This window comes from Mus musculus, chromosome 6 (assembly GCF_000001635.26).
Source record: "Mus musculus strain C57BL/6J chromosome 6, GRCm38.p6 C57BL/6J".
Classification (NCBI taxonomy): domain Eukaryota; kingdom Metazoa; phylum Chordata; class Mammalia; order Rodentia; family Muridae; genus Mus; species Mus musculus.
In genome coordinates this window covers 39,495,408-39,521,475 of record NC_000072.6, presented here as the reverse complement: position 1 = coordinate 39,521,475, position 26,068 = coordinate 39,495,408, and the positions used below count along the sequence as shown (strand labels likewise).

Sequence of the window (26,068 nt, the reverse complement as noted above, 5' to 3'; positions counted from 1 at the left end):
GTTCTATAACTTAAGGGCCTAGGATCTGATGTGGTCTCTCTGTCTCTCTCTCTCTCTTTCTCTCTCTCTTTCTCTCTCTCTCTCTCTCTCTCTCTCTCTGTCTCTCTCTTAACATAATTATCAACACAAAATCTAGCTTTATTTGATTTGAAATCTGAAAAGAGAATATTTTTCACAGACCCACAGGATAGTTATTATAGTGGCCAGAGAAAAAATATGATGAATTAATAACATAATGATAGAGGAAACACTCTCCGATAGCTATGTATTTATTAGTCCTAAAGTTAATATATAAAGTGGGAAACAAATAAACAATTCATGCTACCTCAGAGTCTGAAAAGTCTGTCTTAAAAAAATTTTTTTAAAGTATGAAACTAGTTAAAGAGATGCTTGAAGAAATTAAAACAAGACTGGTATGATCTCTTATCTAGGTAGCATAGAGGTCACCAGGCTATAAAGTACATATGAAGTCTCCCCTAAGGATGGGTTCTGTTGACTGAGGAAAAAAACCAAAAAAAAACAAAAAACTAAAGATGAAGGTCTAGGAGGGGGAGACCAGAAACATTCTGGGGGTTTTGGGTGAGGTTTGGCCATACAGACAGCAAAGATCACCTGGTTTGAACAACATCCTCTCCAGCCTTCTAGGTGGAAAACAGGTACACACATCCTTCTGTTGAAGTGATAAGCATGCTTAACATTCCTGATTTCCCTAGTGGTTGTCTATACGGGATATTGAGCCCTCTACGGGTCTTACTCTGTAGACCAAGATGTCATAGAACTCAGGCTGTGTAGCTCAGGCTGGCCTTGAACTTGTGGCTTCCCAAGTGCTGAGATTACAGTGAGCCACCATGTATGACTTATTTTATTCCCTTGTTTGCTTTCTAAATTTGCTTGGCATCTTCCACGTGGGCTTTGGCCGTTCATCCTCAATCTACCATTGCCCAAGGCCACCAGCAGCCTCCATCTCAGTAAATACAATAGCCAATTTTCTGTCCTTTCTTAGATGACATCCCTAGTATTGGGACAACTGCTGATTACCCTGTAAAATACCTTTTATTCACTCTATGTAATTGTTGATTTGGATATTTACTGCTGATAAGCTCACCCTTTCTAGTTCTTTCTGAACTCTGGCTGGCTGGTTCAACTCAGCTGTTCTGTCTCAAAGGCCTCTCCAAGCTGACTGACTCAATCTGGCTTCTCTAGGGTTCTCAATGAATTGTTCTCTTTGACCTCAAACTAAGTCTGGGAGTTTGTTCTAATCTTCTAGCTCCTTATTCTCTGGCTTCAACTGCCTTTGCTGACCTGTACTGAACTACATAAACTAACTCAAATCCCCTGCACTGTGCTCACTGACTGATTCTCCCTGCATTGCTCTTAAATGAGTTCTCTTTCCTGTGCTATTCTCATGAGAATTGGGCATATTCTGTCGAATCTTTCTCTGATTCATCACTTTGTCTGCCCCTCAATTAGACATCACTTTCAAACATGGCTGCTTTCTTCTACAAACTACTTTTACCCTAATTGTTTGGGATTAAAGGTGTGTACAACGGGCTTGTATTCCAGCCAGAAGGATTAAAGATGTCTCTGAATTCCAGCCAGATCACTCAGACTTAGGTCTTCGTATGTGATCTCTTTCCAGAGCAGCCTGTTGCTGGATTAAAAATCATCTACACCATTTATCATGAAACATTGCTTTCATTTGGTGTCTGGGTCAGGAACTTCCAGGTGAGGCCTCCTTCCAGCTGCTCTCAAGAATTTCTTGACTCCTTATACTGTTAGAATAGTACTAGTTAGCCTGGTCTATAGAGTGAGTCCCAAGGCAGCTAGGACTACAGAGAAACCCTGTCTTGAAAAAACAAAAAGAATAGTACCTAGTATCCTAACCTGCTCCTACACCAGCCAGGCTCAAACCAAGGACTTCTCTTGCCTGCCTGCACTTGTTCCTTGATGGTCTCCTCCCATCCTCTGCATGGTCTTGTGAGTGTCTGGCTTCCCAGTTGAGATTTCGTCAGTCTCAGATGTGTGTGGTCATTCCTTGCTTGGATGAGTGTCTAGATCTCCATGTGGTTGTCACTCCAGGCCACCACTAACCATCTCCTCTCACCGTAACCAATATCTCATTAAACAGCATCTCCCTTCATTTAGTTAACAGACCCAAGAGCTAGATGCTCTCTCTGATATTCTTTGTCACACGACCCCGATTAATCCAGCAAGTAACTTCTTCAGTCCTACTTTTGAAGCTTGATCTTGAATCTGATTATATCACCTTGGATCCACTGCCCACCTCTAAAATAGTCCTCCCTCAGCAGTCCATAGAAGTTTCCAGACATTAAGTTCTGTCCTGTACCTACTTAGTATCATTTGTCAGCTAAAGTGCTTTCGGCTCAGATAACTTGATTTTTCCTGTTGTCTTCTGAGAGGAAAAAAGTTTGCATGTTCTAAAGTTGTGTGTGTGTGTGTGTGTGTCCTGGTGTCCTGGCTGTTCTAGAGCTCCCTATATAGACCAGACTGGCCCCAAACTCACAGAGATGCTTCTCCCTCCCAAATACAGGGATTAAGGGTGTCATTGGGCATACATAATTATTTATATATAAAATTCTTGTATTCTAATTTCTAAATATTTTCTCTATTGCTATCTTTTTTGTTTGTTTGTTTTTGTTTTGTTTTGTTTTGTTTTTCAAGACAGGGTTTCTCTGTATAGCCCTGGCTGTCCTGGAACTCACTCTGTAGACCAGACTGGCCTCGAACTCAGAAATCTGCCTGCCTCTGCCTCCCAAGTGCTGGGATTAAAGGTATGCGCCACCACTGCCCGGCTTGCTATCATATTTTACAACTCCAATACATGTTTTAAATTAGGATCGTGTACATTCGTTTCTTCTTAAGTGACTTCATATTTTTGCTGCAATTTTTAAATTATTTTAATTATGTATATGAGTGTAGGTATGTGTAGATGAGTGCAGATGCCTATGAAGACCAGAGGCATTGAATCCCCTGGAGCTGGAGTTATAGTCAGTTGTTAGGTGAATTCAGGCTCTCTGCAAGAGCAATGAGTTCTCTTAACCCCTAAGCTATCTTTCTAGCCCTGTGTTGTCATTTTGTTTTTGTCTTGTTGTTGTTTTGGTTTTTCAAGAAAAGGTCTTACTATGTAGCTCTGGCCATCCTGGAACTAAGTATGTAGACCAGCCTGGCATTGAACTCACAGAGATCTACCTGCCTCTGCCTCTCAAGTACTAGAATTAAAGGCATGCACTACTATGCCTGACTCCTTTGTTGTAATTTTAATGTGATTTATTCCTCTTTTATAGTATGAAAAGTTAAGGAATTTTTAATATTATCTTTAATTTTTTTCTTAGATTCACTCTTTGTATTTTATGTATGAGTGTTTTGACTGAGTGTATATATGTGTATCACCTGCATCCTGGGTGACTCCGTTGATCAGAAGATGGTATCAGATCCTCAAGAGCTGGAGGTATGGATGGGTGTGAACCACCTTATGAGTGTTGGGAATTGAACCCAGGTCCGATGGAGAAGCAGTGAGCGCTCGTAACCACTGAGATATTTCTCCAACCTCTATGTTGTCTTTTAAAGACACCTTAGAGAAACATCTTTCTGCTTTTCTAGGGGTTCACTGTCAGATGATCTTACCTGTGCTTTTATGATGTCACCATAGTATTGTATTATAGATAACTTTTAAAGGACTTATTCATTTTTATGAGTATAAGTATTTGCCTGTACATACAGGTCAGCTTCAGGTGTGCCTGTTACCTACAGAGGCTAGAAGAGAGCATTGGATGCCCTGGAACTGGAGCTGCAGGTGGGAGTGAGCTACCAGGTGCTGCTGGGACCTGAACTTAGGTTCTCTGGAAGAGCAGCCAGTGTTCTCAACCACCAGCCCATCTCTCCAGCCCTTTCCTTCTTGGTTTTAAAAGATATCTTTTCTTTTCTCTTCTTTTCTTCTCTTCTCTTTTCTTTTTTTTTAACTCCTGTCCCACCTCCCAGGGTTTGATTTAGTTTTAATTGTGTGTGTGTGTGTGTGTGTGTGTGTATGTATGTATGTACGTGTACACATACCACAGTAAGAAAGCAACTTGTAGATCCACCATGTAGATTTTGACTTTTGGTATCTATAGGACAAGGCCTCACTAAAACCCCCCAGAGTGTTTATCCCATACTCCCCCTCCTAGACCTTCATCTTTAGCTTTGTTTCTCAGTCAACAGAACCCATCCTTAACAGGAGATTTCATGTGTACTTTACAGCCTGGTGACCTCTCTGCTACCTCCATAAGGGACCACACCAGATCCTAGGCCCTTAAGCTCTAGAACCTGTGTTCATGGTAGAGGCCACATGCAGTTTGCAATGGAGTTTTGATGCAACCGTGCCTTAAGCTTTACTGTGCACATGGGGCTGAGGAAATTGTTACCAAGAAGCCTTTTTCCAGAAAGAACTATGGTGTATTCAACTGCCTGGTGTCAGACTCTAGAAGTTTGAACCAGGACTTCTTAAGTCATGCTGAACCTCACTTAGGCCAGATCGTTTCCCCGCTGACTTTGATTCTTGTTAGATCTCCTACAAATCAGTCCTAGCTAGCCTGGAACTCTCTATGCAGACCAGACTGATTTCACACTCACAGATCCAGTATATTTGTTTTGTTGTTGTTCATTTGTTTGTTTAAATTTGCTTAATTAAAAAAATATGTACATGGGTGTTGTGCCTGCATGTATGTGTGTTTACTACATACAAACCTGGGACCCATGGAAGCCAAAAGATGGTTTCAAATTTCCTGGAACTAGAGATACATAGGGTTGTTACCTACCCTGGGAGTGCTGGGAATTACATTTATATACCATGGAGGGAGCAGCCAGTTCTCCTAACCTGTGCCATCTCTCCAGCCTGCTAGTTGTTGTTGTTAAATTAAGATTTATTTTTATTTGTATGTCTCTGTTTGTACCCTTTGATTTTGTGCCTATAGAGGCCAGAGAGGGTATTGGATCCTTTGGAGGTGGAGATCCAGGTGGTTGTGAGCCACCTGATGAGGTGGCTGGAATAGATCTTGGGTCCTGGGGCTGGCAAGATGGCTCAGTGGTTAAGAGCGCCGACTGCTCTTCCGAAGGTCCCGAGTTCAAATCCCAGCAATCACATGGTGGCTCACAACCATCTGTAACGAAATGTGATACCCTCTTCTGGAGTGTCTGAAGACAGCTACAGTGTACTTACATATAATAAATAAATAAATCTTAAAAAAAAAAATCCTCTGCAGGAGCAACTGCTCTGAACTGCTGTACCAGCTCCCCAGTGCATTGGTAAAGTTTGTTGTTGAAGGAAGAACTGGAAGAATTGGCTGTGGCGCTGGGCATTGAACCCAGAGCCTTGTGCATGTTACACTCAGGTTTCCCTGACCCACGTGGCCTTAGCCTCCAACTCCTAAGCCCTTCCCCAGCCCAGTGCAAAAGCCTGGCTGCCTTAATTACAGCCTTGTGGCTTCTCTGGGGGATAGCCCCCCTAGCCCCTCCCTAGGGCAGGTTGGTTCTGGAAACAGAGATCTTTTGTCCGTGTGTGTCATGGTTGGACAGGCGAGCAAGCGATCAGCCTGGTGAGTCACTGATCTCGTTATCTTTCCCTCCTTGCTACAATCTGCTGCTTTTAGCAGTCTAGCATTTTCTTTCTAAGCAGCCAGAGTTTCTTAGTTTCAATCCAACAGTGAAATTTTTCTTGGCTAGTTTGAATATGATCACATCAGCTGTGCTTTTAGCACTTTTGACTCTAAGTTTCTCATTTTGTTTAAAATACTACAACGGAGGTGATTAGGGCAAGATGCTCACAGTCTACATTTAAGAGAAAAAAAAAAAGAATGCTCTTTGTTGTGGTCCTATCTTGTAGAGAAAGAAAAATGGCTCGCTCTTACATTTGGCAGACGGCCTGGCCTCTCTGAGTCAGGAGAGCCAAGCCAAGGCTGAAGAAAGAAATGGAGGATTCTGAGGCTTGAGGGTTTAGAGTGACACAGCCAGTCTGGGGGCTACGGGCTGAAGTCACTGTATTTCACGGGCCAATCAGCAAACCCCAGCCACCACACCAGGGAATGCTGAGTCTTGGTTTGAGGGAAACGCCTTTTCCCCCCTCTTCTCTCTGTCCTCTTTCCCCTCCTCTCCTCCCTTACCTGCCCCCTTCCTTTTCTTCATTTCTCCAAAACCTCAGGAAATTAACTGCAAAGACACGGGCCCAGCCTAGCCCCTCATGTGTCAGGAAATTCCAAAGATAAGCTTCCTACAGTAATGTGAGCTTGGCTATGTGTGTTTTATGGCGTACGTTTAATAACGCTGCCAGGAGAGCTCCGAGGCTGCCATGAAACAAAAGTGATTTTTTTTTTTTTAAGTATAAGCAATATCTTGAATTCACACTCAGATGCATGCTCCAAATACTTGAGCTTGAATTCAGATTTTTTACATCATTCGAGTTGCACTTTTGAATCTTCATAAAACCAAACGCCTCTCCACTGAAGATGGTTTTAACTTTTCAGCAGATGGTTTTAGCATCAGATAGATTTGTCCTCAGACTTTAGGACCTGAGGAAATCAGACACACTGCCCCGGAGCAGGTGATACATGACATCACTGACTCTGTCATCCCCACCCTGGGCTGGTGCTCCCCACAGTAGTCTGACAGTACAGAACTCTTAGCTATCATCTGTTTGCCAGGTAAAGTTAACTCTGGAGCCTTGCTGCTGTGTCCATGTCATTGTGAGATAGTCTCAGTCAGCATGGGTGCCAGTCTCTAAACCCAAAACATGGATTCGTTTAAGAGCTTCAGAGGGGTGCTGGAGAGACGGCTCAGTGGTTAGAGCTGTGCTGATCCATGTTCAATTCCCAACTCCCATGTCTGGGACTCACAGCCACCTGTAACTCTGGCTCCAGGAGATTCATTGAAAGCTCCTAGCCTCTGCAGGCACCTTCACACACACATACACACACACACACACACACACACACACACACACACACACACACACTAAAAGCTATATATATATATATATATATATTTTAAATTGCACTAGATTTATTTTTCATGTGTGAGTATTTGGCCTGCACGTGTGTGCATACATATACCATGTATGTGCATAGTGCCCATGGAAGTCAGAAGAGAACTTTGGATCTCCTGGACTTGGAGTCACAGATGTTGTGAACCACCATGTGGGTACTGGGAATCAAACCTAAGTCCTCTGAAAGAGCAGCATACTCTCTTAACCATTGAGCCATTCCTCTAACCCCAAATAAATTGTTTAAAAAGAATGTGTCAGGCTGGTGAGATGGCTCAGTGGGTAAGAGCACCCGACTGCTCTTCCGAAGGTCCGAAGTTCAAATCCCAGCAACCACATGGTGGCTCACAACCATCCGTAATGAGATCTGACTCCCTCTTCTGGAGGGTCTGAAGACAGCTACAGTGTACTTACATGTAATAAATAAATAAATCTTAAAAAAAAAAAAAAAAAAGAATGTGTCAAACTAGGCTTGGTGGCGCATGCCTGTAATCCCAGCACTTGGGAGGCAGAGGCTGGTGATCTATGAGTTAACAGCCATCCCAGTCTACACAGTGAATTTCAGGACAGCCAGGGCTATGCAGAGAATCCCTGCTTCCCCCCATCCCCCAAAAAAGCCCGAAGGAACACACTTTTAATCCCAGCAAGTGAGCAAGGGAGGCAGAGCAGGCAGATCTCTATGAGTTCAAGGCCAGCCTGATCTACAGAGTGAGTTACAGTACAGCTAAAACTACACAGAGAAACCCTGCCTCCCCCCAAAATAAAACAAAAACAAAAACAAAAAAAACAACAACAAAATGAATGTCAGAAAGGAGTCTGAAGTTCAGAGCAAAATTGCCTTGAAAGCTTTGGTAAGCTTGGGTTAACAGGCATTTCACCAGTAGCAACATTGGAAAACAGAAATGCCTTAGTTGCTGATATGTGTGTGTGTGTGTGTGTGTGTGTGTGTGTGTGTGTGTGTGTGTGTGTGTGATATGTGTGTGTGTGTGTATATATATATATATATATATATATATATATATATATATATATGATTTATTTATTAAAGGGGTGCACGCCTTTAATCCCAGCACTTGGGAGGCAGAGGCAGGTGGATTTCTGAGTTCGAGGCCAGCCTGGTCTACAGAGTGAGTTCCAGGACAGTCAGGGCTATACAGAGAAATCCTGTCTTGAAAAACAAAATGAGAACAACAAAAAGGTTTGTTTATTTATTTTATGTATATGAGACACCCCAGAAGAGGGCATCAGATCTCATTACAGATGGTTGTGAGCCACCATGTGGTTGCTTGGAACTGAACTCAGGACCTCTGGAAGAGCAGACAGTGCTCTTAACCACTGAGCCATCTCTCCAGCCCACTGTTCTATATTCTAAGAGCCAAGATTGCGTCTTATTATTCAGGTGAGGACCTTTGGGCCTTACATTCTATGCCTTCATGCTTTTATCTCCAGCAGTATCAGAGTTTCACGTCTTATGCAAGGATCTTTAATCAGAGAGATTTTTCTGCAGATAAGAGATTCGGGTGATCGTTTTTCCTAGCACTGTTTGTTGAATCGGCAGGCTGTCATTTCCAATTTATGTGTATGACACATTGGTCCAAGATTAGGTGGCTATAACTGTGTTTATTCCTGGCTCCCCAGCTCTGCTCCATAAGTTTATACATTTACATGTCTGAGGGTTTTGTTTGTTTGTTTTCATTTTGGGTTTTTTGAGACAGATCTCTCTATGCAGCCCTGGGCACTGTGCAGACATTGCTAGTCTCAAACTCACAGAGATCTGCTTGCCTCTGCCTCCAGAGTGCTGGATTAAAGGTATGTGCCAGCATATCAGGCTAAAAGCAACTTTTCATATATTTGTTCATTCATAGCCAGACACAGTGGTACACACTGTTAGTCCATGAACACAGGAGGATTGCTGTGAGTTCAAGATCAGCCTGCTCTATAGAGTGAGACTCTGCTTCAAAAATCAGTCAGTCAACTAATTAATAAATGCTCATTTACCTATTCAGCCAGCTGCTTGCTGTGAATATACTTAGTGCTATGTGTGGGGATTTATTAATGAGCAAAACTGACAGAGACCCCACCATTGTTGAGCACATAGGCAGCAGTGGAGTGCACGGTGCTTATGTGTGGCTTGGCTGCTAACCTCAGTGTTAGCGCTCTGAGGAAATGTAAGGTGCTGTGGGAATCCAGTGTGCCAGGGAAGGGCAGCCTTGAGAGGGGGAGAAGGTCAGATGCCCTGCACGGGAGGAGGTAGCAGACGGTCAAGTAGGTGTAGATCCTGAGCTTTCTTTGTTCTGGAGGAACTAAAGGAGGAGGGTGTGGCCAGAGTTGGGTAGGGGTCCCTAAGGATGAAAGAGGAGGCCTCGACGTCCAATGACCAGTTCTCCAGGAGGTCTGGAGATGAGGGGAACGGTGGGAAGCATTTGACTAGGAGGCATTTGACTGCTTCGAAGGGAGCAGTCATCAGATTGGCATCTGCCAGGGTTCCCCTTGGTGGCTCAGTGGGTGTTGTGGTCACAGCCCCTGATGTAATTACAGTGAGGACAGAAGACATGGTCAGTTTCTAGGAGGCTGGGGAGGTAGAAGGCCACTTAGCTGGTTAGGTGTAGGTGGACTAGAAGGGCTTTGCGGTATGCCTTGTGGCTCCCAAGCGAAAACATCTGGTTGGCCTTCCGGAAGGCAGCTCTGAGAGGAGCTTCATTTAAGACATGTTAATGTTGCAGTCCTTGCCCATTGTCTTCAATTAACATTTCATTTCCAAGAATATGGGAAAGCCATTAGTAACCCTCACACACTATTTGGACATTGGTCATGATTTCTTTTTTCTTTTTCTTTTTAATGTTTTTTTTGAGGCAATTTCATGATATATTCCAGGCTGGTCTCAAACTCAAGATCCCCTGCCTCAGCCTCCTGATTGGAATTAGACTCTCATGAGGGGGAAATGTGGAAAATAAAGGGGACTAGGAAAGAAGGGGGGAGTAGAGGAAATTCACCAAGGGAGTGGGGTGCGTGCTGGAGATGTCTCCGCCGCTTGCCTAACATCCATGAGGACCTGCATTTAATCCCTAGCACCTATAAAGCAGGCATGGGATGCACACTAGTGATCCCGCCTTTAGGGGACAGAGAGGCAGGAGAATCATAAGTTCCAGGCCATCCTCTTCTGCATAGTGAATTGGACCAAGCCTGGCCTATAAGGGGGGGGGGGGGTTCATCGCAACAGTGACACCAGTGTCTCTAAAACCAGCTGTCATGTGATCACTGGCGGGCGTGGAAGGCAGAGAACTTAGAGGAGGTCACATCCTCCCTAGTTCTGAGCATAGTTAGATCCATGGAAGGCGCTTAGCACACATGTGGGTGGTGTGCACAGTGAGTGCCCGGCATGCTTAGCTAGAGAGTCACCTGTTGCGTTGTGCCTGTTACTCATTCATTCACCTGTGGAAAGTCCCCTTTTCTCCAAGTTCATACATAAAGATGCTGAAACCTTTCTCAAGTTCAAACATGTTCATAGAGAATTAGCTCATTGGATCAGTCTTCGATGCGAGCGGATTTCTCTTCAGGGTGTGTGATCTCCTGCTATGTTAAGGCTGGGCTCTTCTCAGCCAAGAGGAGACCAGGATGAGCTCTTTATGAATTTAAAGTGTTTATTGAGCCATATAGACCTTATTGAGCCATTCTAGACCCTAATACAAGCCTATAGAGACAGTTCTGAGCTGTCTGAGCAGGGGGGTTATAAGAGTAAAAACCATGTGTGCTACATCCCCCTGATGTAGCTGTGATGGCTGTTAGCAAGCATGGCAGAATATGAACTTTTAATAATAAGGTGCAGTGTGCCACTGTGGTATTTCTGTTTGGTAGGGGACCAGAAAGCCTTTGGTTACAGAAGCAGAACCATGCAGGTTAGCAGAAGTTCCTGTAAGTACTGTACATGCATGAGGGTCAGCCTGACCTCATGTAGCCCAAGGTCAGGTCAGGATTTAGCAAATATGTTTTTCTCGTTTCATCAGGGCTCAGAATAAGAGGACAGAAGTCCCTGCAAGCCACCACTTGCACCTGTGATGCCAACACAGGACAGTGATCCACCAGATCTTGTAGTGATTGTAACTGCTTTCCTGTCATTTCTAGAAACTGATCATGCCAAGTTTGTGGCTCTCCCTTGCTCCTCTGTAGACCTGAGTTTGTGTTGGCTTATGATGTTGCTTTCTAGATTTCACACATTGGTCACCCGAAAACCAGAGCTTTAACACAGAGATGGAATTGCTATTAGGAAACCCCGTGGTAGCTTATATTACAAGTTAAGTCTTGCGTTAGAGGCAGAAAATCGCCAGTCTGGGCTACAAAGTGAGACCCTCTCTCAAAAGGCCAGGGACTGAGCCACACATGGTGACACATGGCTTTAATCCCAGCACTTGGAAGGCAAAGGAAGGTGGTTCTCTGAGTTCAAGGACAGCCTGGTCTATAGAGTGAGATAGATCCAGGACAGCCAGGGCTACACAGAGAAACCCTGTCTTGAAAAACAAACAAACAAACAAAGCCAGGAACTTAAGGTAAAGCGACAGGGCTCTTGCCTGGCATGCACAAGGCTGTGAAGGGCTTGTAGTGTGACTGCTTATTTCTGATTTTGTTTGGATTTTGTATTACATTTAATTGTTTGTGGGTGTGTATGAGTGGGGTGCTCAGGTACCATGATGCATGAGAGCAGGACAGCTTGCAGGAGCAGGGTCTCATCTTCTACCATGTGGGTCCTAAGCCCCTTTGCCTGCAGAGCTACCTCGTGGACCCTGGTTTTGGTTTTTGGATTTTGTTTTGTTTTGGTTGGTTCTTATTATGCTTTTTACTGTTGTTGTTGTTGTTGTTGTTGTTGTTGTTGTTAATTGTTGTTGTTATGCTTTTTACTGTTGTTGTTATGCTTTTTGTTGTTGTTGTTGTTGTTCATTTTGAGACGGAATCTACTGGCCAGACTGGTCTGAAACTTATTGTACCCTAAGTGGGCCACAGACCTTGACAGTTCCCTTACCTCAGAGTATTGGAATTATAAACATGAATCATCATGCCCAGCTTTTATTTGCTTTGTTTTGTTGTGTTGTACTTTTGGGGTTTTTGGGGTTTTTTTTTTTTTTTTGAGACAGGGTCTCATTATGTGGCTCTGGCTGGACTGGAATTCACTGTGTAGACCAGGCTGGTCTAGAACTCACATAGATCTGCCTGCCTGTGCCTCCTAAATGCTGTGAATAAAGGCTTATTCCATAATGCCTATCATTGATTTTTAAGACAGAATCTCACTATATTGACCAGGCTGACCTACAGCTTGATGTTAACCCTCCAGCTTTAGCCTCCCAGGTGCAGGCATTGCAGACGTGCACTGCCACACCCGCCTCCTAGCCACTTTTTAAAAGTTTAGACTAACAAACCCTTCTTTATGTGTCAGGATCCAAATGCAAAGCATGCCTCATATGTTGACATCTTGATCTCACAAATATGGGGGAAAAAAATCACAACAGAGTTGAGGTATATCCTGAAAGGCCAGGATGTCCTGCAGAGTCCATTTGGATGGTGGCTAATCCCGTCCCATCAAACCCACGATCATCTAAATTAGTTGTTGTGTTGCATGCTCTGTAAGAAAGGGCTTGTACAGTGAAGCATGCAGACACCTTTCGTTGTTAGTGCTAGGAACTTCAAACTACACCTTCACCCTATCCTCTACCCTTATGGGACAAGTCTAGGCAAATAACCTGGACCGGCAGAGGTCAGAGTCCGTGCACCACAGCACATTATCATCCCAGAAAGCAGTTAATATGTATGACCCAGATCCCATAAGCTGGTGCTCTAAGACTTGGTCCCTCTGTCCCGCTTGGAGCCCTCAGTGGAGGCAGAAGAGGCTAATGGAGCGATAGCCCCTCCTTTGGGGATGGGTTTCTGCTGCAAGTCGGGCATTTGCCCTGGCTTACATTACAGCTCTGCAGCCCTGGTCCGAAAGCTTTGGCTTGACCCACTTTGCATTCTGACCTCTGCTGTGTTTGGAACCGGCCTGAATTGATTCAAGTTCTCTCTTTGTTTCTCTCCACGGTGCACAACCCAGAAAGTCCTATGAGTTCGAGGACTTACTACAGTCTTCCTCAGAGAACAGCAGGGTGGACTGGTATGCACAGACCAAATTGGGACTCACACGCACTTTATCGGAGGAGAACGTCTATGAAGACATTCTAGGTAAGAGGTCAGAAAATCCAGAAGTAGAGCTGCTTCCCCTCGAGCTGGCAGAAAGGAAGGAGAAACACCAGGCTGCTGTAAAAGAAAGTAATAAAAAGGGAAGCACTGCTTGCTTTGTACAACCCACCTCAGGAAAAGACACCAAAAAATGGTTGTGTATCCACAGATGGTATACAACTTTTACTATATTAAATGTACTCATCATTACACTGTGACTGTTATAAATACATATGCTCAAAATCACTAATAAAAATATAATGTAACCTTAAAAACCAAAAACTGAGCCAGGCGTGGTGGCGCATGCCTTTAATCCCAGCACTTGGTAGGCAGAGGCAGGCGGATTTCTGAGTTTGAGGCCAGCCTGGTCTACAGAGTGAGTTCCAGGACAGCCAGGGCTACACAGAGAAACCCTGTCTCAAAAAACAAAAAACAAAAAAACACCCCAAAAACCGAAATGGAGCTGGTGAGAGGGAAAAGGCCCACAGGTATTTGTGCATGTGGGGCAGAGGGGGTAGATGCTCACAGACAACATTCATGGTGCAACCAGTACCAGAAATGCCTCATAAGAGGAAGCCCAGGACTGAGGGAGGGCTTAGCAGAGCCGCTTCTGTCTGGGTTCCCACCCATGTGATGAGAGAGCAAAGGAAGTTTGGGAGAATAATAATCTGTAACCCAAACTGGCTTCTTCTTTCTCTTTCTCCCAGGGTGGCCTATTCTCAGCGGGGCTTCTCACAGTCCCCAGGAAGGCTGCTACCAGCTCCCTGGAACCCATGGCTTTCCTCTGTAGAACCAGAGCCTTGGGGCCTGCAAGTCCCAGCAAATGTCCCCAGCCACTCCAGCCAGATCACCTTATGTCCTATGTCCACTTTTAGAGCCAGAAGTGCTATTCAGCAATTGCCTTAGGCCTGGGCTGTCAGCCCTCCCTGAGCGCACCTCTGAGGCAGAGTCCGGGCCTGGCAGAACAGGTAGCCCGGAAACTGAGAGTGGAGTTTATTTGATACAGCTACAAATGGAAAGATGGGGAGTTATCACCTCAGTGAGAATTAGGATCTGCTGCCAGAGGAAAGGATGGCCAAAGAAACAACACACATCCCACAAGCACTCCCAGGAGGAGGCCAAGATAGGGGCTTAGTGCTCCCAGGGCTGGAGAGATTTCGCAGCAGTTGAAAGCACTGGCTGCTTGCTATTCAGAGGACCCAGGTTCAGTTTCCAGTGCCCACCTGGCGGCTCATAATCATCTGTAACCCCAATGCCATGGGATTTGACATCCTCTTCCGGCCTTCTCGGGTGTCAGCCATGCACGTGGTACACAGATAATATGTTCAAGCAAAGCACCATTCACATAAAATAAATCTTTTAAATGTAAAAGAGGAAGAGGCAAAGCTCTAACATTCTGACCCATGTTGTCACTGGTCACAGATCCGCCAATGAAGGAAAATCCTTATGAAGATGTGGAGCTGCATGGCCGCTGCCTGGGCAAGAAGTGTGTCTTGACTTTCCCCGCATCTCCCACCTCTTCCATCCCGGACACGTCCACCAAGGTACTAGCTTGGGCATGCTGCCTGACTGCTCTCCTGAAACCAGCCCTCTCCACAGAGCTCCCTAAAGTACCTCTGGGTGCCTAGCTCAGGACCCTCTCCTAACTCAGTAACTGAAAAGCAGTGCATTCAAACTGCACATCTCCTGATGAGTGTCCTGAGTCACGAGTGGTGGACCACACCTGGAGTCCCAAGACTTGGAAGATAGAGGCAAGAGACCTGTTGCTCAGGGCAGCCTGACTAAGACCGTGAGATCTTGACTATAAATAAGCAAACAAGTAGATAGAAAAAGAAATGGAGAGATGAGAAAGAAAGGCAGAGTGTAGCGTGGATTAGTATGGCATCATCTGCTATCATCTGTGTACATATTTTAGAAACATTTCTTTATTTGCCAGATGTGGTGGTGAATGCCTTTCTTCCCAGCCTTCAGAGCAGGGCAGAGGTAGGCAGACCTTTGTGAGTTTGAGGGCAGCCCAGTCTACGCAGTAAATTCCAGGCATCCAGAGCTACACCCTGTCTTAAAAAAAAAAAGTATTTATTCATGTATATGTATGTGAATTTATGTGTATCACATGTGTTCAGGAGCCATTGAAGCCCACAGGGGACATGAAATCCCCTGGAACTGGAGGAATAGGCAGTTGTGAGCCACCATGTGGGTTCTCAGAACTGGACCCATGTCCTCTGTAAGAGAACTTAATCACTGAGCAGCCTCTCTAGACCCCATGAGCATTTTATAACTCAAAGAATATGTGTACTTGTAAACTCACATGGATTTGCTTATCCACGTACAGAGCATTTCTGTGAGGGAAGCAGCTACCTCACTGGTCTTGTGATGTCTGAGAACCCAGAGATCAAGACTCCAAGACTGACTTCCCTCTCATAGAAGATCCTTTCAGACCTTCTAGGAGATTTGTTGTTGAGGAAAATAAATAAAGGAAGACCAAATGTAAATTGCAGCATCATTCGATGTCCATTGTCAGGATTTGTTTCCAGCCTGAGCCTTGCAGCTATGTACCTGTAGTCCCCCAGGGTGGCATCAGCATTTGCTGGAAGGAGGGGGGTCGAGGGGTGGGTCTTCATAGAGTGTGCTTTCTACACCCGGTGTCAGACAGGAACACTTCCAGCTACAGACGTCTTTCTAGAAGACTCAGGGACATAACCTGTCATGGCTGGTGAGGCTTACAGGCCCATGTCAGCTGCCTCAGTCCTGAATCAACTAACTTTCATTCTTTCTTTCTCTTTCTTTCTTTTTAAAGATTTATTTATTTTATGTATATGAGTACACACTGTAGCTGTACAGATGGTTGTGAGCCTTCATGTGGTTGTTGGGAATTGAATTTGGGACCTCTGCTTACTCTGGTCAACCCCGCTCTGGCCCAAAGATTTTATTTATTATTATAAATAAGTATACTGTAGCTGTCTTCTGACACTCCCGAAGAGGGAGTCAGACCTCATTACAGGTGGTTGTGAGCCACCATGTGGTTGCTGGGATTTGAACTCAAGACCTTCAGAAGAGCAGTCAGTGTTCTTATCCACTGAGCCATCTCGCCAGCCCTGAACTAACTTTCACATGGAGTAGACAGTTGTCATGAGGAATGCATGGTAACCAATAATTAGCAGTTTCCACTTGCCTTGGAAATGTGTTCATGATCCCATTGGAATATGAATGTGCCTAACATTTAGACACTTCCATTCCTTCAAAGGCTAGACTGAGGTAGGAAAGCAACATGAGGGCTGTCTTAGTTAGGGTTTTACTGCTGTGAACAGACACCATGACCAAGGCAAGTCTTATAAAGGAAAACATTTCATTGGGGCTGGTTTACAGGTTCAGAGGTTCAGTCCAGTATCGTCAAGGCAGAAACACAGCAGCATCCAGGCAGGCATGGTGCAGGAGGAACTAAGAGTTCTACATCTTCATCTGAAGGCTGCTAACAGAATACTAGCTTCCAGGTAGCTAGGATAAGAGTCTTATAGCCCACACCCACTCCAACAAGGCCATACCTACTCCTAACAGTACCACTCCCTGAGCCAAGCATATACAAACCATAACCAGGGCTAAGGGTTCTGTCAGTGTCAGAATGCACACACGCCTGGTTTAGTCCCCGGTACTGGTCAAGAAACTGGGCATAATGCTCACACCTATAACCCTAGCTTTTGGGAAGCTGAGACAGGAAGGCCAGAAATTCAAGGACAGCTTCATCTATGTCATGAGTTCAAGGTCAGCTTGGAATACAAGTGACCCCATCTCCAAATGAGAAAGGAAGGGAAGGAAAGATGGAGGGAGGGAGGGAAGTGGGGGTGGGGTAGGGAGATAGATAGCTCAGTCTATAAATGCTTGTCATACAAGCATGAGGACTGAATTCAACCCCCAGAAAACTCATGTACAAGAACCATCTAGACATATGTACTTGTAATCACAGTGCTGGAGAGGCAGAGGGGCTTACTGATGTCCATCTGAATTAAGAGTTCTAGGTCAGGGAGAGACCCTGTGTCAAAAAGGAAGGGAAGAAGGGGGGAGGGGGAGGAAGAGGAGAGAGAGAGAGAATGAATGAATGAATGGGTTAGTGGTGTCCTAAGGAACACCACCAGACATTGGCCCCTAGCCTCCACACATGTATGCACATGTGCATGCGGACCCCCACACGCATATACAAAAAAGAAGCAGCCATGCCATTCTGTGTACACACACACACACATACCATCCTACCTAGCTCTCAGCTTCATGCTCTTAGAAACCGTGGAAACATCTGCCCTGAACAGCTGCATTCTGAGCAGGTAGCTCCTCCCTCATACCAGAAAATGAAGGCTGAGTAGCCCTTCCTGTCCTTGCTAGGCTGGGCAAGCCTGGAGTCTGGGCCACCACAGCAGCCAAACTGCAGTGGCAGTGATGCCAGCCAAGTTTCCTGTCCAGATGTGGTTGTCCTGGATAGCGTGGTGCACTGACCAGTGCCGCTGACATTACAGGCTGTTAGGGCCTGTGCCGGTCATCACCGGGGCCCAGGGTCTCATGCTCATTACTCTGCCCTCACATCTGTGCGTCTGGTCTGTGCCCCCGCTGTGAGGGACAGCTACAGATGTTGCCACTTCCTCTATTTAGCTCACCAGCTATTCACTGAGTATCTGCCACATCTGGGCTGCATCTGGGACCTTAGAAGTAGTTGAGGCAGCCCCTCTGTGTTGAACTCCCATACCAGCCTCAAAAAGCTCTACGCCATCTTTGGGATGTTCGTTAATTAACTCCTGTCTGGTCCCAATGGAAAGGGAGGGACAGTTGGACAGAGTGTCTTCAGAAAAGAGCAGATGTGCAGCCTAGAGCAGATGTTGTGGTCTGCGAACCCCAAACAGTGTTACATAACCATACCTACTACATACTACAACGCAAAGAATGTTAAAATGTAGAAAAGAAATTGTACATGTGGAGGGCAGGTGGAGTCTGCTGTTATGTCCTCATGTATGTGGGGGAATGGGGGCATTGTAGATGTGCACAGAACGTGTGCATGTGAGGGTCTGAAGTTGACACTGGGTGTCTTCTTTGGTCATTCTCGACTTTATTCAGTGAGTGAGCCTTACTGAATCTACAGCTTTGCCACTCTGGCTAGCCAGCTTACCCAGGAAATCCCACTGCCTCCTGAGTGCTAGCTTAAGGGTATGCTACATCTGCCCAGCTGTTTGCAAGTGCTCACACCTACAGAGCAAGCATTTTATCCAGGGAGCCATCTCCCCTGCCTCTTTCAGTTTCTTTGTTTTGAGATGCTGGGCTGGGGGAGTCCTCACTCTGCAACCTGGCTGGCCTCAAACTGTGATTTTCCTGCACCAGCTTCCTAAGGGTTGTAATTATACAGATGTGTGCCCATACAATTGTCAAGGACCAATTTTTATGTCAGAGAAAGATGTGCTAATCAAGACAGTCCTTTTTCTCTTTTTTTTAATATTGTGACACCCATTTAGTCAAAAGGGGCTCATGATCTCAGCTTCAGGCCACAGCATCTCCCTCTGAGGAGGCTCAGAGCTTTGGCCACCTCCTCCCTACCAAGGTGTCACATGTCACCCATCCTGCAACAACTCACAAGGCTTGACCAGGCAAGTCAGACCTCAGGCCAAGAAGGCCTTTGTCTGCCTCTCTCCTTCAGGCACTATGGGCCTTCTGTGGTGCCCAGTGAGTCCACTGCCCATGGGATTAGAGGCCCTGTTCTGTGCTGACACAGCTGCCGGGAAGAAGTGGGGGAGGATCAGGCACTGTGTTGGCCTGTTGCTTCCCATCAACAGTCTGGGGGACAGCCTGAAAAATCCCACCTTTAAGGTGCTCCGGTGGCTTCCCTTTGAGGCTACAGTCAGGGTCCGGCGAACTACCGCCAGTTGCTGATTTTTATGAATGACATTGTGGGAGATTTTTAATGAATGAAGTCTTATCCCTCTACTTACCCTACGCACATTACATGCTGTATATGGGCTTGGTATGGTTTAGAAGCTGCAGCAGAGAGGGCATGGCCCACACTGCCGTGGATACTATCTGGCTTTGAGGAAGAACTTTGCTGGCTCCCACTAGGTCTAAGGCTCACATCCTTGCTTTCAGAGGCTTCGGATGCAAACATCTTCACGATGGTACCATTTTCCCCCAGGACCCTCAGAACCCTTGGAGCCCCAAATAAAGACTCCTGTCAGGATTCGCTGCTTTTTACTGGGCCTCAGACTGAGGCTCACTCCCGTATCCTGCTGTCTTCCCTTTTATCAAACAAGAAGCTACCAAAAGCCCACTCCTCCCACAAACTCCCTGGCCCGTTATCTGGGAGACTGCTGGACCCTTCTCTCCAACAGTGGCACCAGGAGGCATTGCCTGGATGCAGCCTGCACATAGCTTCTGCCAGGCTCCTTGGCATGCTCTCCAGAGTTGAATACCATACTCTGGTTGCTTCTCATCTCAGATCTTTTCATTAGTCAAATATCCTGTAAGCAAACTAGCCTGGTATAAAACTTGAACAGAAGCAGATACCCACCAGTTGCCAGCAGTTACACAGATTTCAGTGTCTTGAAAGTATCAGGACATTTTCTTGGACTTCACTGCAGGTAGAATTAGGCTGCTAAGAAGGCTGATTTCTGTGTCAACGTGATAAAGATGACCGCACTGGCCACAGCAGTTCAGCACTCCACTGGTGGAAACTTCCTGTGCTAAGCAGTTCCTTGCTTCTTGTACACCCATGATGAATGGGAGAACCAACCACAGGGCAGATAGGAATCTTTGTTCCTGGAAATTTTGAAAAAGACAAGGCTCTGAAGTTGTAAATATATCCTACTTGGAACTAAGCAAGACTAGAGAATTCAGGAACAATGTAGGCCTTTTCCGTGAGCACTTACGATACTGTAGATGCGACTTTGTAAATGGGTTGAGAAAGAAAGATTCATTCATTAAATAGAATTGGGATAAATTAGCATGGAGGGAAATGATTTAGATTAGCATACCACATAAAATAAATTTCCGATGGATTAATGAATAAAATATGTTTCAAAAGCAAACCAAGAAAATCCAGACCAAAATAAAATTTGGTATTTATTAAATATCTAACAAGAAATAGATGCTCTTCTTTTTTTTTTTTTTTTTTTTTTTTGATTTATTTATTTACTTATTATATGTAAGTACACTGTAGCTGTCTTCAGACACTCCAGAAGAGGGCATCAGATTTCATTACGGATGGTTGTGAGCCACCATGTGGTTGCTGGGATTTGAACTCGGGACCTTCGGAAGAGCAGTCGGCGCTCTTAACCACTGAGCCATCTCGCCAGCCCCATAGATGCTCTTCTTTTTCTAGTTTTTTTTTTCTTTTTCTCGTATTTATCTGTATATGTGTGTACATACATGTACCACAAGCAAGTGTGTGGAAGTTAGAACAGCCTGTGTGAGTAGGTTCTCTCCTCCCACGCAGGATCAATAGATCAATTTCAGGTCCTCAGATGTGGCAGCAAGTGTCCCCTACCTGCTGAGCCACTCACCAGCCCAGCAGATAAATTCTCTAGGTAAAGAATGAGGACGTTAGAGGACTAGAGAGTTGACTCATTAGGTAAGCATGCTTACTGCTCTTGCAGACGACTGGAGATTGGTTCCTAGTCCCCATGTCAGGCTGCTCACGCTGGCCTGTTAGTCCAGTTCCAAAGGAATTGATTCTCTCTGGCCTCTGCAAGTGCACACATACACACACACACACACACACACACACACACACACACACACACACACACATATATATACATATATATATATATATATATGTATATATATACACAAACCCATACACAGACACAAATGCACACGCACAGTTAAAAAATAAGTCAAACACTGGGAGGGGCAGGGCAAAAAAAAAAAAAGAAAGAAAAGAAAATCAATCTTTTAAAAACAAGAATGAAGGGGCTAGAGAGGTGGTTCCATGGTTAAGAGCACTGGCTGCTCTTCCATAAGACCCCAGCACCCACGGGGTGGCTCCCTGCCACCTTTAACTCCAGGTAGTTACAGGAGATCCAATGTCTTCTTCTGGTTTGTTTGTTTGTTTGTTTGTTTGTTTTTCGAGACAGGATTTCTCTGTATTGCCCTGGCTGTCCTGGAACTCACTCTGTAGACCAGGCTGGCCTCGAACTCAGAAATCCGCCTTCCTCTGCCTCACGAGTGCTGGGATTAAAGGCGTGCGCCACCACGCCCGGCATTCTTCTGGCTGTCTTGGGCACCAAGCACACAGGTGGTCCACATATATACATGCAGGCAAACACCCATACACATAAAATAAAATCTATACAACATATAGGCGGAGCTCAGGGCGAGCATTTGACTCTCTTGCTCAGGGTCCTAAGGTGTGACCTCCTAGCACCATAAAAGCAAAACGGTTGTGACAGCCATTTCCTGTGATGAAAATATAAATATAAAGGAGCCACTTGGCAAAGCACACTTAAGGAAAACTGACAAATGGCTAGAAGTTCTATAGAGAACACATCTTAAAATAGCCAGAAAAATAAGAGAGTTCCCAAAGGAAAATAGGCAAACAGCATTGCATCAAGAACACAGGAGAGACAAAACAGTGGGTGGGAAAAATAACAGAGGAAGAAGGCCAAGGACAATGAATGCCTACCAATTTCCAGATACTCTAAATTTTGTTTGTTTAGTTGGTCAGTTGTTTTTTGTAAGTTTGGTTTTGTTTTGTTTTTTGAGACAGGGTTTCTATCCTGGAACCCTGTAGACCAGGCTGGCCCAAACTCACCGAGATCCACCTGCCTCTGCCTCCCAACAGCTGGGGCACCCAGTGATACCCTATATCTTAAAATACAAGAAAATCAACATGCCATGCCTTGCTTTTTATGCAGAGCAACATATAGCGGATGGACTAGCAAAATGACTCAGTGGGTGAAAGCGCTTGCTGCACAAGTCTGGCATGCTGAGTTTGGTCCCCATAAACCAGGCACAGCTGAAAAGCTTGGAAGGAAGAACTAAAAGCTGTTCTCTACATACATACATACATACATACATACATACATACACACACACATACATACACACACACACACATACATACATACATACACACATATGTACATGCATACATACATACATACATACACACACACACATACATACATACATACATACATACATACATACATATATACAGTGGCACACACACATTATGCACTCACACACACAGTATAAAATATGTTGGTAATTCTAAGATGCTGGAGGTGTCAGTAAGCACCTGTAATCTCAGCCCTATTATGATTTAATGAAAGGCAGACCAGAGGATCGTCAGGAATTTCCTGTACACAGTACAATAGCAAAACCAAGAGAAACCCTGCCTCAAAAACAAGGAGAGGTCTGACCCCTGAAAAGCTGTCCCCTGACCTCAACATGCACCAACAGCGTGCGCTCACACACACACACACACACACACACACACAATAAGTAACTGTTAAAAATGATAATACAAGTCTAGAGAGATAGCCCAGCAGTTAAGAGCACTGGCTGCTCTTCCAGCGGACTCTGGTTCATTCCCAGCATCCACATGGCAGCTCACAACCATCTGTAACTCCTTTCCCAGGGTATCCAACATCATCTTCTGGCCCTGCTGACACCAGGAATGTTCATGGGGCACAAACATACATGCAGGCAAAATACCTATACACATAAAAATAAAATAAATACATTTAAAAAAAATAGTATGTGCCCGAAAGAACCTGTATGTCCATCTTTAACTTTTGTTCTTACGATTGCGTACTATTCCACTGTCTGGATATGTCATAATTTATCTGCTCAACCTCTGTCAATGGACACTTAGTTTGTTTATAGTGTTTTGTGATTATATGCCATGTCACAATGTATGATATTCTCTGCGGAGTATAACTTTTCTTTTACAATATAATGGACCACCGGGCAAGCACTCTGTCGTTTTGGTAACTTTGTAACTAGCTTACCTTCCTCGCGGTTTGCTGGTTTTCACACTCTCTCTCCCCGGTGGAGTCTGGAAGTTACTTTCCCTCACAGTCTCCCTTACAGAGTGGATTAACAAATCCATTTACTTTTTTGTGTGAAAAATGTTTCCTTGGTGGAGCTTGAATTCTCTTTTCCTTTTGGAGAAAGTTGAGATTCCTCTACAGATCTGGGACTCAGTACACTCCCACTTCAGGAACGTTCTTATTGTTTACGTTTTTGTTTGTTTTTGTTTTTGTTTTTGTCTCTCTAAATGGGCTTGTGCTTATCAACTTGTATTTATCAGGAAAATGGATTCTCTTCTGTGTTTTAAGCTATAACTTTCTTTCTTTGGTTTTTTGGTTTTGTTTTTGGGAGTTTTTGTTTTTTGTTTTTTTGGAAACAGAGTTTCATGCAGCCCAGACTAGCCTCAGACTGGCTATGCAGCTGGGGAGGACCTCGCATGCACATCTGGTTACCCCCAGTGCTAGAATTACAGCCACACACTACTGTGCCAGGAGTAAAGTTCATTTTATTTTGGGGGGTACAGGAGATCAAACTTGGCACTGTGTATGTGCCACATGAGTCCTCTGAGCTACCTTCTCTACTGAGCTGTAAACTTTTGAGTAAGGTTTTCATTTTGATTTGAAAGAAGCTTTGCTCCAGAAATAAAATCCTGGATTGGGGCTCTAGCTCAGTAGGAGAGTGCCTGTCTGTGTAAGGCCTTAGACTCAAACCTCAATACTCCAAATAAAAGAAGATACGGATGCCCAGAGGGATAACACTGCCTATAGAGCAGGCCCTTGGCAAGCCAATTTAGTCCTGCAATTCCCAGGATGTGTGTCTTTTATCAAGGCTCATCTCTAGAGCAGTGGCAGCAGGTGGCTTCCCACACATCTGAAAAGAGATTAGACTAGAATCACAGCCTCTGTCACATACATTTCCACAGTGGAATGGTAGCACAGCACGGTTAGCATAGCAAACCCTGGTACCCTAGGAACCCAGCCCAGCTGCTCAGCTCCAAGTCTCTGCACTGACTGACCACCTCAGCCCCTTCGTTTGGACTTACGCCCATCTCCTTTTCTCACACAGCAGTCCTTGTCCAAGTCTGCATTTTTCCGGCAGAACTCAGAAAGAAGAAACTTGAAGCTGTTGGACACTAGGAAGCTTAGTCGGGATGGAGCTGGGTCCCCGCTGAGGACCAGTCCTCCCTCTACACCTAGCAGCCCGGACGACACGTTCTTTAACCTTGGAGACCTACAGAATGGCAGGAAGAAGAAAAAGATCCCCAGGGTAATACATACTTTGGATTTTGAGGTCCAGGATGCACCTCCACTTCTCTGTCGAGGAGGTTGAGGAGAGAGAGTATGAGGTCCACTGGTTTCTCCATCACCATGGGACAGATAGACAGCAAACCAGGATATGTGGGTCACCGTTACCATTACAGTCTGTGCCCTTTGCCTTAGCCACGCCTCTCCCTGCCTCCTTACCTAACCTAGACTCTGGTCTTTTCCTACAAGTGTGTGTATGCGTGAGAGAGAGACAGACAGACTGAACATGAGTTTCACACTTGCTAGGGAAGCACTCTCCATATACCTCCAACTTTTTCTTCCCTCAGTGGCTGACTTACAGAGAGGAGTTCGTGACCCATTCAAGAGAGCTGGTCCAAGAGGGAGGGGAGGGTAGAGAGTTAACAGTCACACACACACATTCTTTCTTACACACACAGGTACACACACGCTCATACACACTTTCACACAGAGAGACATACACTCTCACACAGTCATGCAAACATACAATCTCTCTCTCTCTCTCTCTCTCTCTCTCTCTCTCACACACACACACACACACACACCAGTACCTATGCTATTCCTATTCTTCCCAGTGCATTAAAAACAAAATTCAAACCTCTCTTAAACATTTGATTATTTATTACTTTATAATTATAGATGTGGGCTGGCGAGATGGCTCAGTGGATAAGAGCACTGACTGCTCTCCTGAAGGTCTTGAGTTCAAATCCCAGCAACCACATGAAGGCTCACAACCATCTATACAGCTACAGTGTACTCACATACATAAAATTTAAAAAAAAATCTTAAAACAAATAAGTATAGGTGTTTTGCCTGTATGTAACGTGTGCCTCATGCATGCATTGTGTCTCTAGAGGCCAAAAAGGGGCATTGGATCCTGCAGAACTGGAATTACAACTGCTTATAAAGCCACCATGTAGGGGCTGCAAATTGAACACAGATCCTCTGACTACAGAGATGGCTCAGAAGTTAAGATCACTAACTGCTCTTCCATAGGTCCTGAGTTCAATTCCCAGCAACCCACAATGGTAGCTCATAACCATTTATAATGAGATCTGGTGCCCTTTTCTGGCCTGCAAGCATACATGCAGGCAGAACTCTGTATACGTAATAAAATAAATAAAAATCGAGAGAGAAAGGAGAGAGAGAGACAGAGAGAGAAAACATGGACACTTTAAAAGTAGCCTATGAACCCTGTCTCGAAAAACCAAAAAAAAAAAAAGTAGCCTATGTTCTTGACCACTGACCCATCTCTCTACCCCTAGTACTGGGGGCTGTTCAAACATTCTTTGGAATGGTTCCTACCAAAGTGACCCTGCCTGGGAATTACTGTCTTTTCCTTCTCCTGTTTCATTTTGGGAGTAAATACCTAAGCTACAGTGACATCACAGTGTTAAAGCATCAGAAGGGGGAACTGAGTGATACCGAGAGCCAAGGACAGCCCCTCCTCCAGGGTCTCAGCTGGGGAGGGGGGTTAGACCTGGCTGGCCTCAGGGCAGTGGGGACAGCCACCTTCAGTGTTTTGACAGTATGGTTGGCAAGAAGGATC

General features: G+C 45.0%; 1 protein-coding gene and 1 long non-coding RNA gene across 12 annotated transcripts in view; one reads left to right on the top strand and one right to left on the bottom strand.

Moving 5' to 3' along the window:
• Positions 1-26,068, top strand: part of Dennd2a (DENN/MADD domain containing 2A) — a 95,772-nt gene that overhangs the window by 36,670 nt on the left and 33,034 nt on the right. For 6 of the 10 annotated variants that reach the window (XM_017321484.2, NM_172477.4, XM_017321485.2 and 3 more), the window contains 3 exons: positions 13,107-13,234; positions 14,654-14,775; positions 24,302-24,502. In XM_017321484.2, coding sequence (XP_017176973.1) covers positions 13,107-13,234; positions 14,654-14,775; positions 24,302-24,502 — 451 coding nt within the window. Of the gene's footprint in view, positions 1-5,551; positions 5,592-13,106; positions 13,235-14,653; positions 14,776-24,301; positions 24,503-26,068 lie in introns of those variants that run through there. The other 4 variants (XM_006505840.4, XM_011241272.3, XM_030255298.1 and 1 more) reach the window with 3 other exon arrangements.
• The window catches only part of Gm52860, a 37,809-nt gene continuing 24,968 nt past the window's right edge, over positions 13,228-26,068 (bottom strand). For both annotated transcript variants that reach the window (XR_003956284.1, XR_003956285.1), the window contains exons 2-3: positions 19,767-20,014; positions 13,228-13,309 (exon numbers count right to left, since the gene is read on the bottom strand). This is a non-coding gene — a long non-coding RNA (predicted gene, 52860). The remainder of the gene's footprint in view (positions 13,310-19,766; positions 20,015-26,068) is intronic.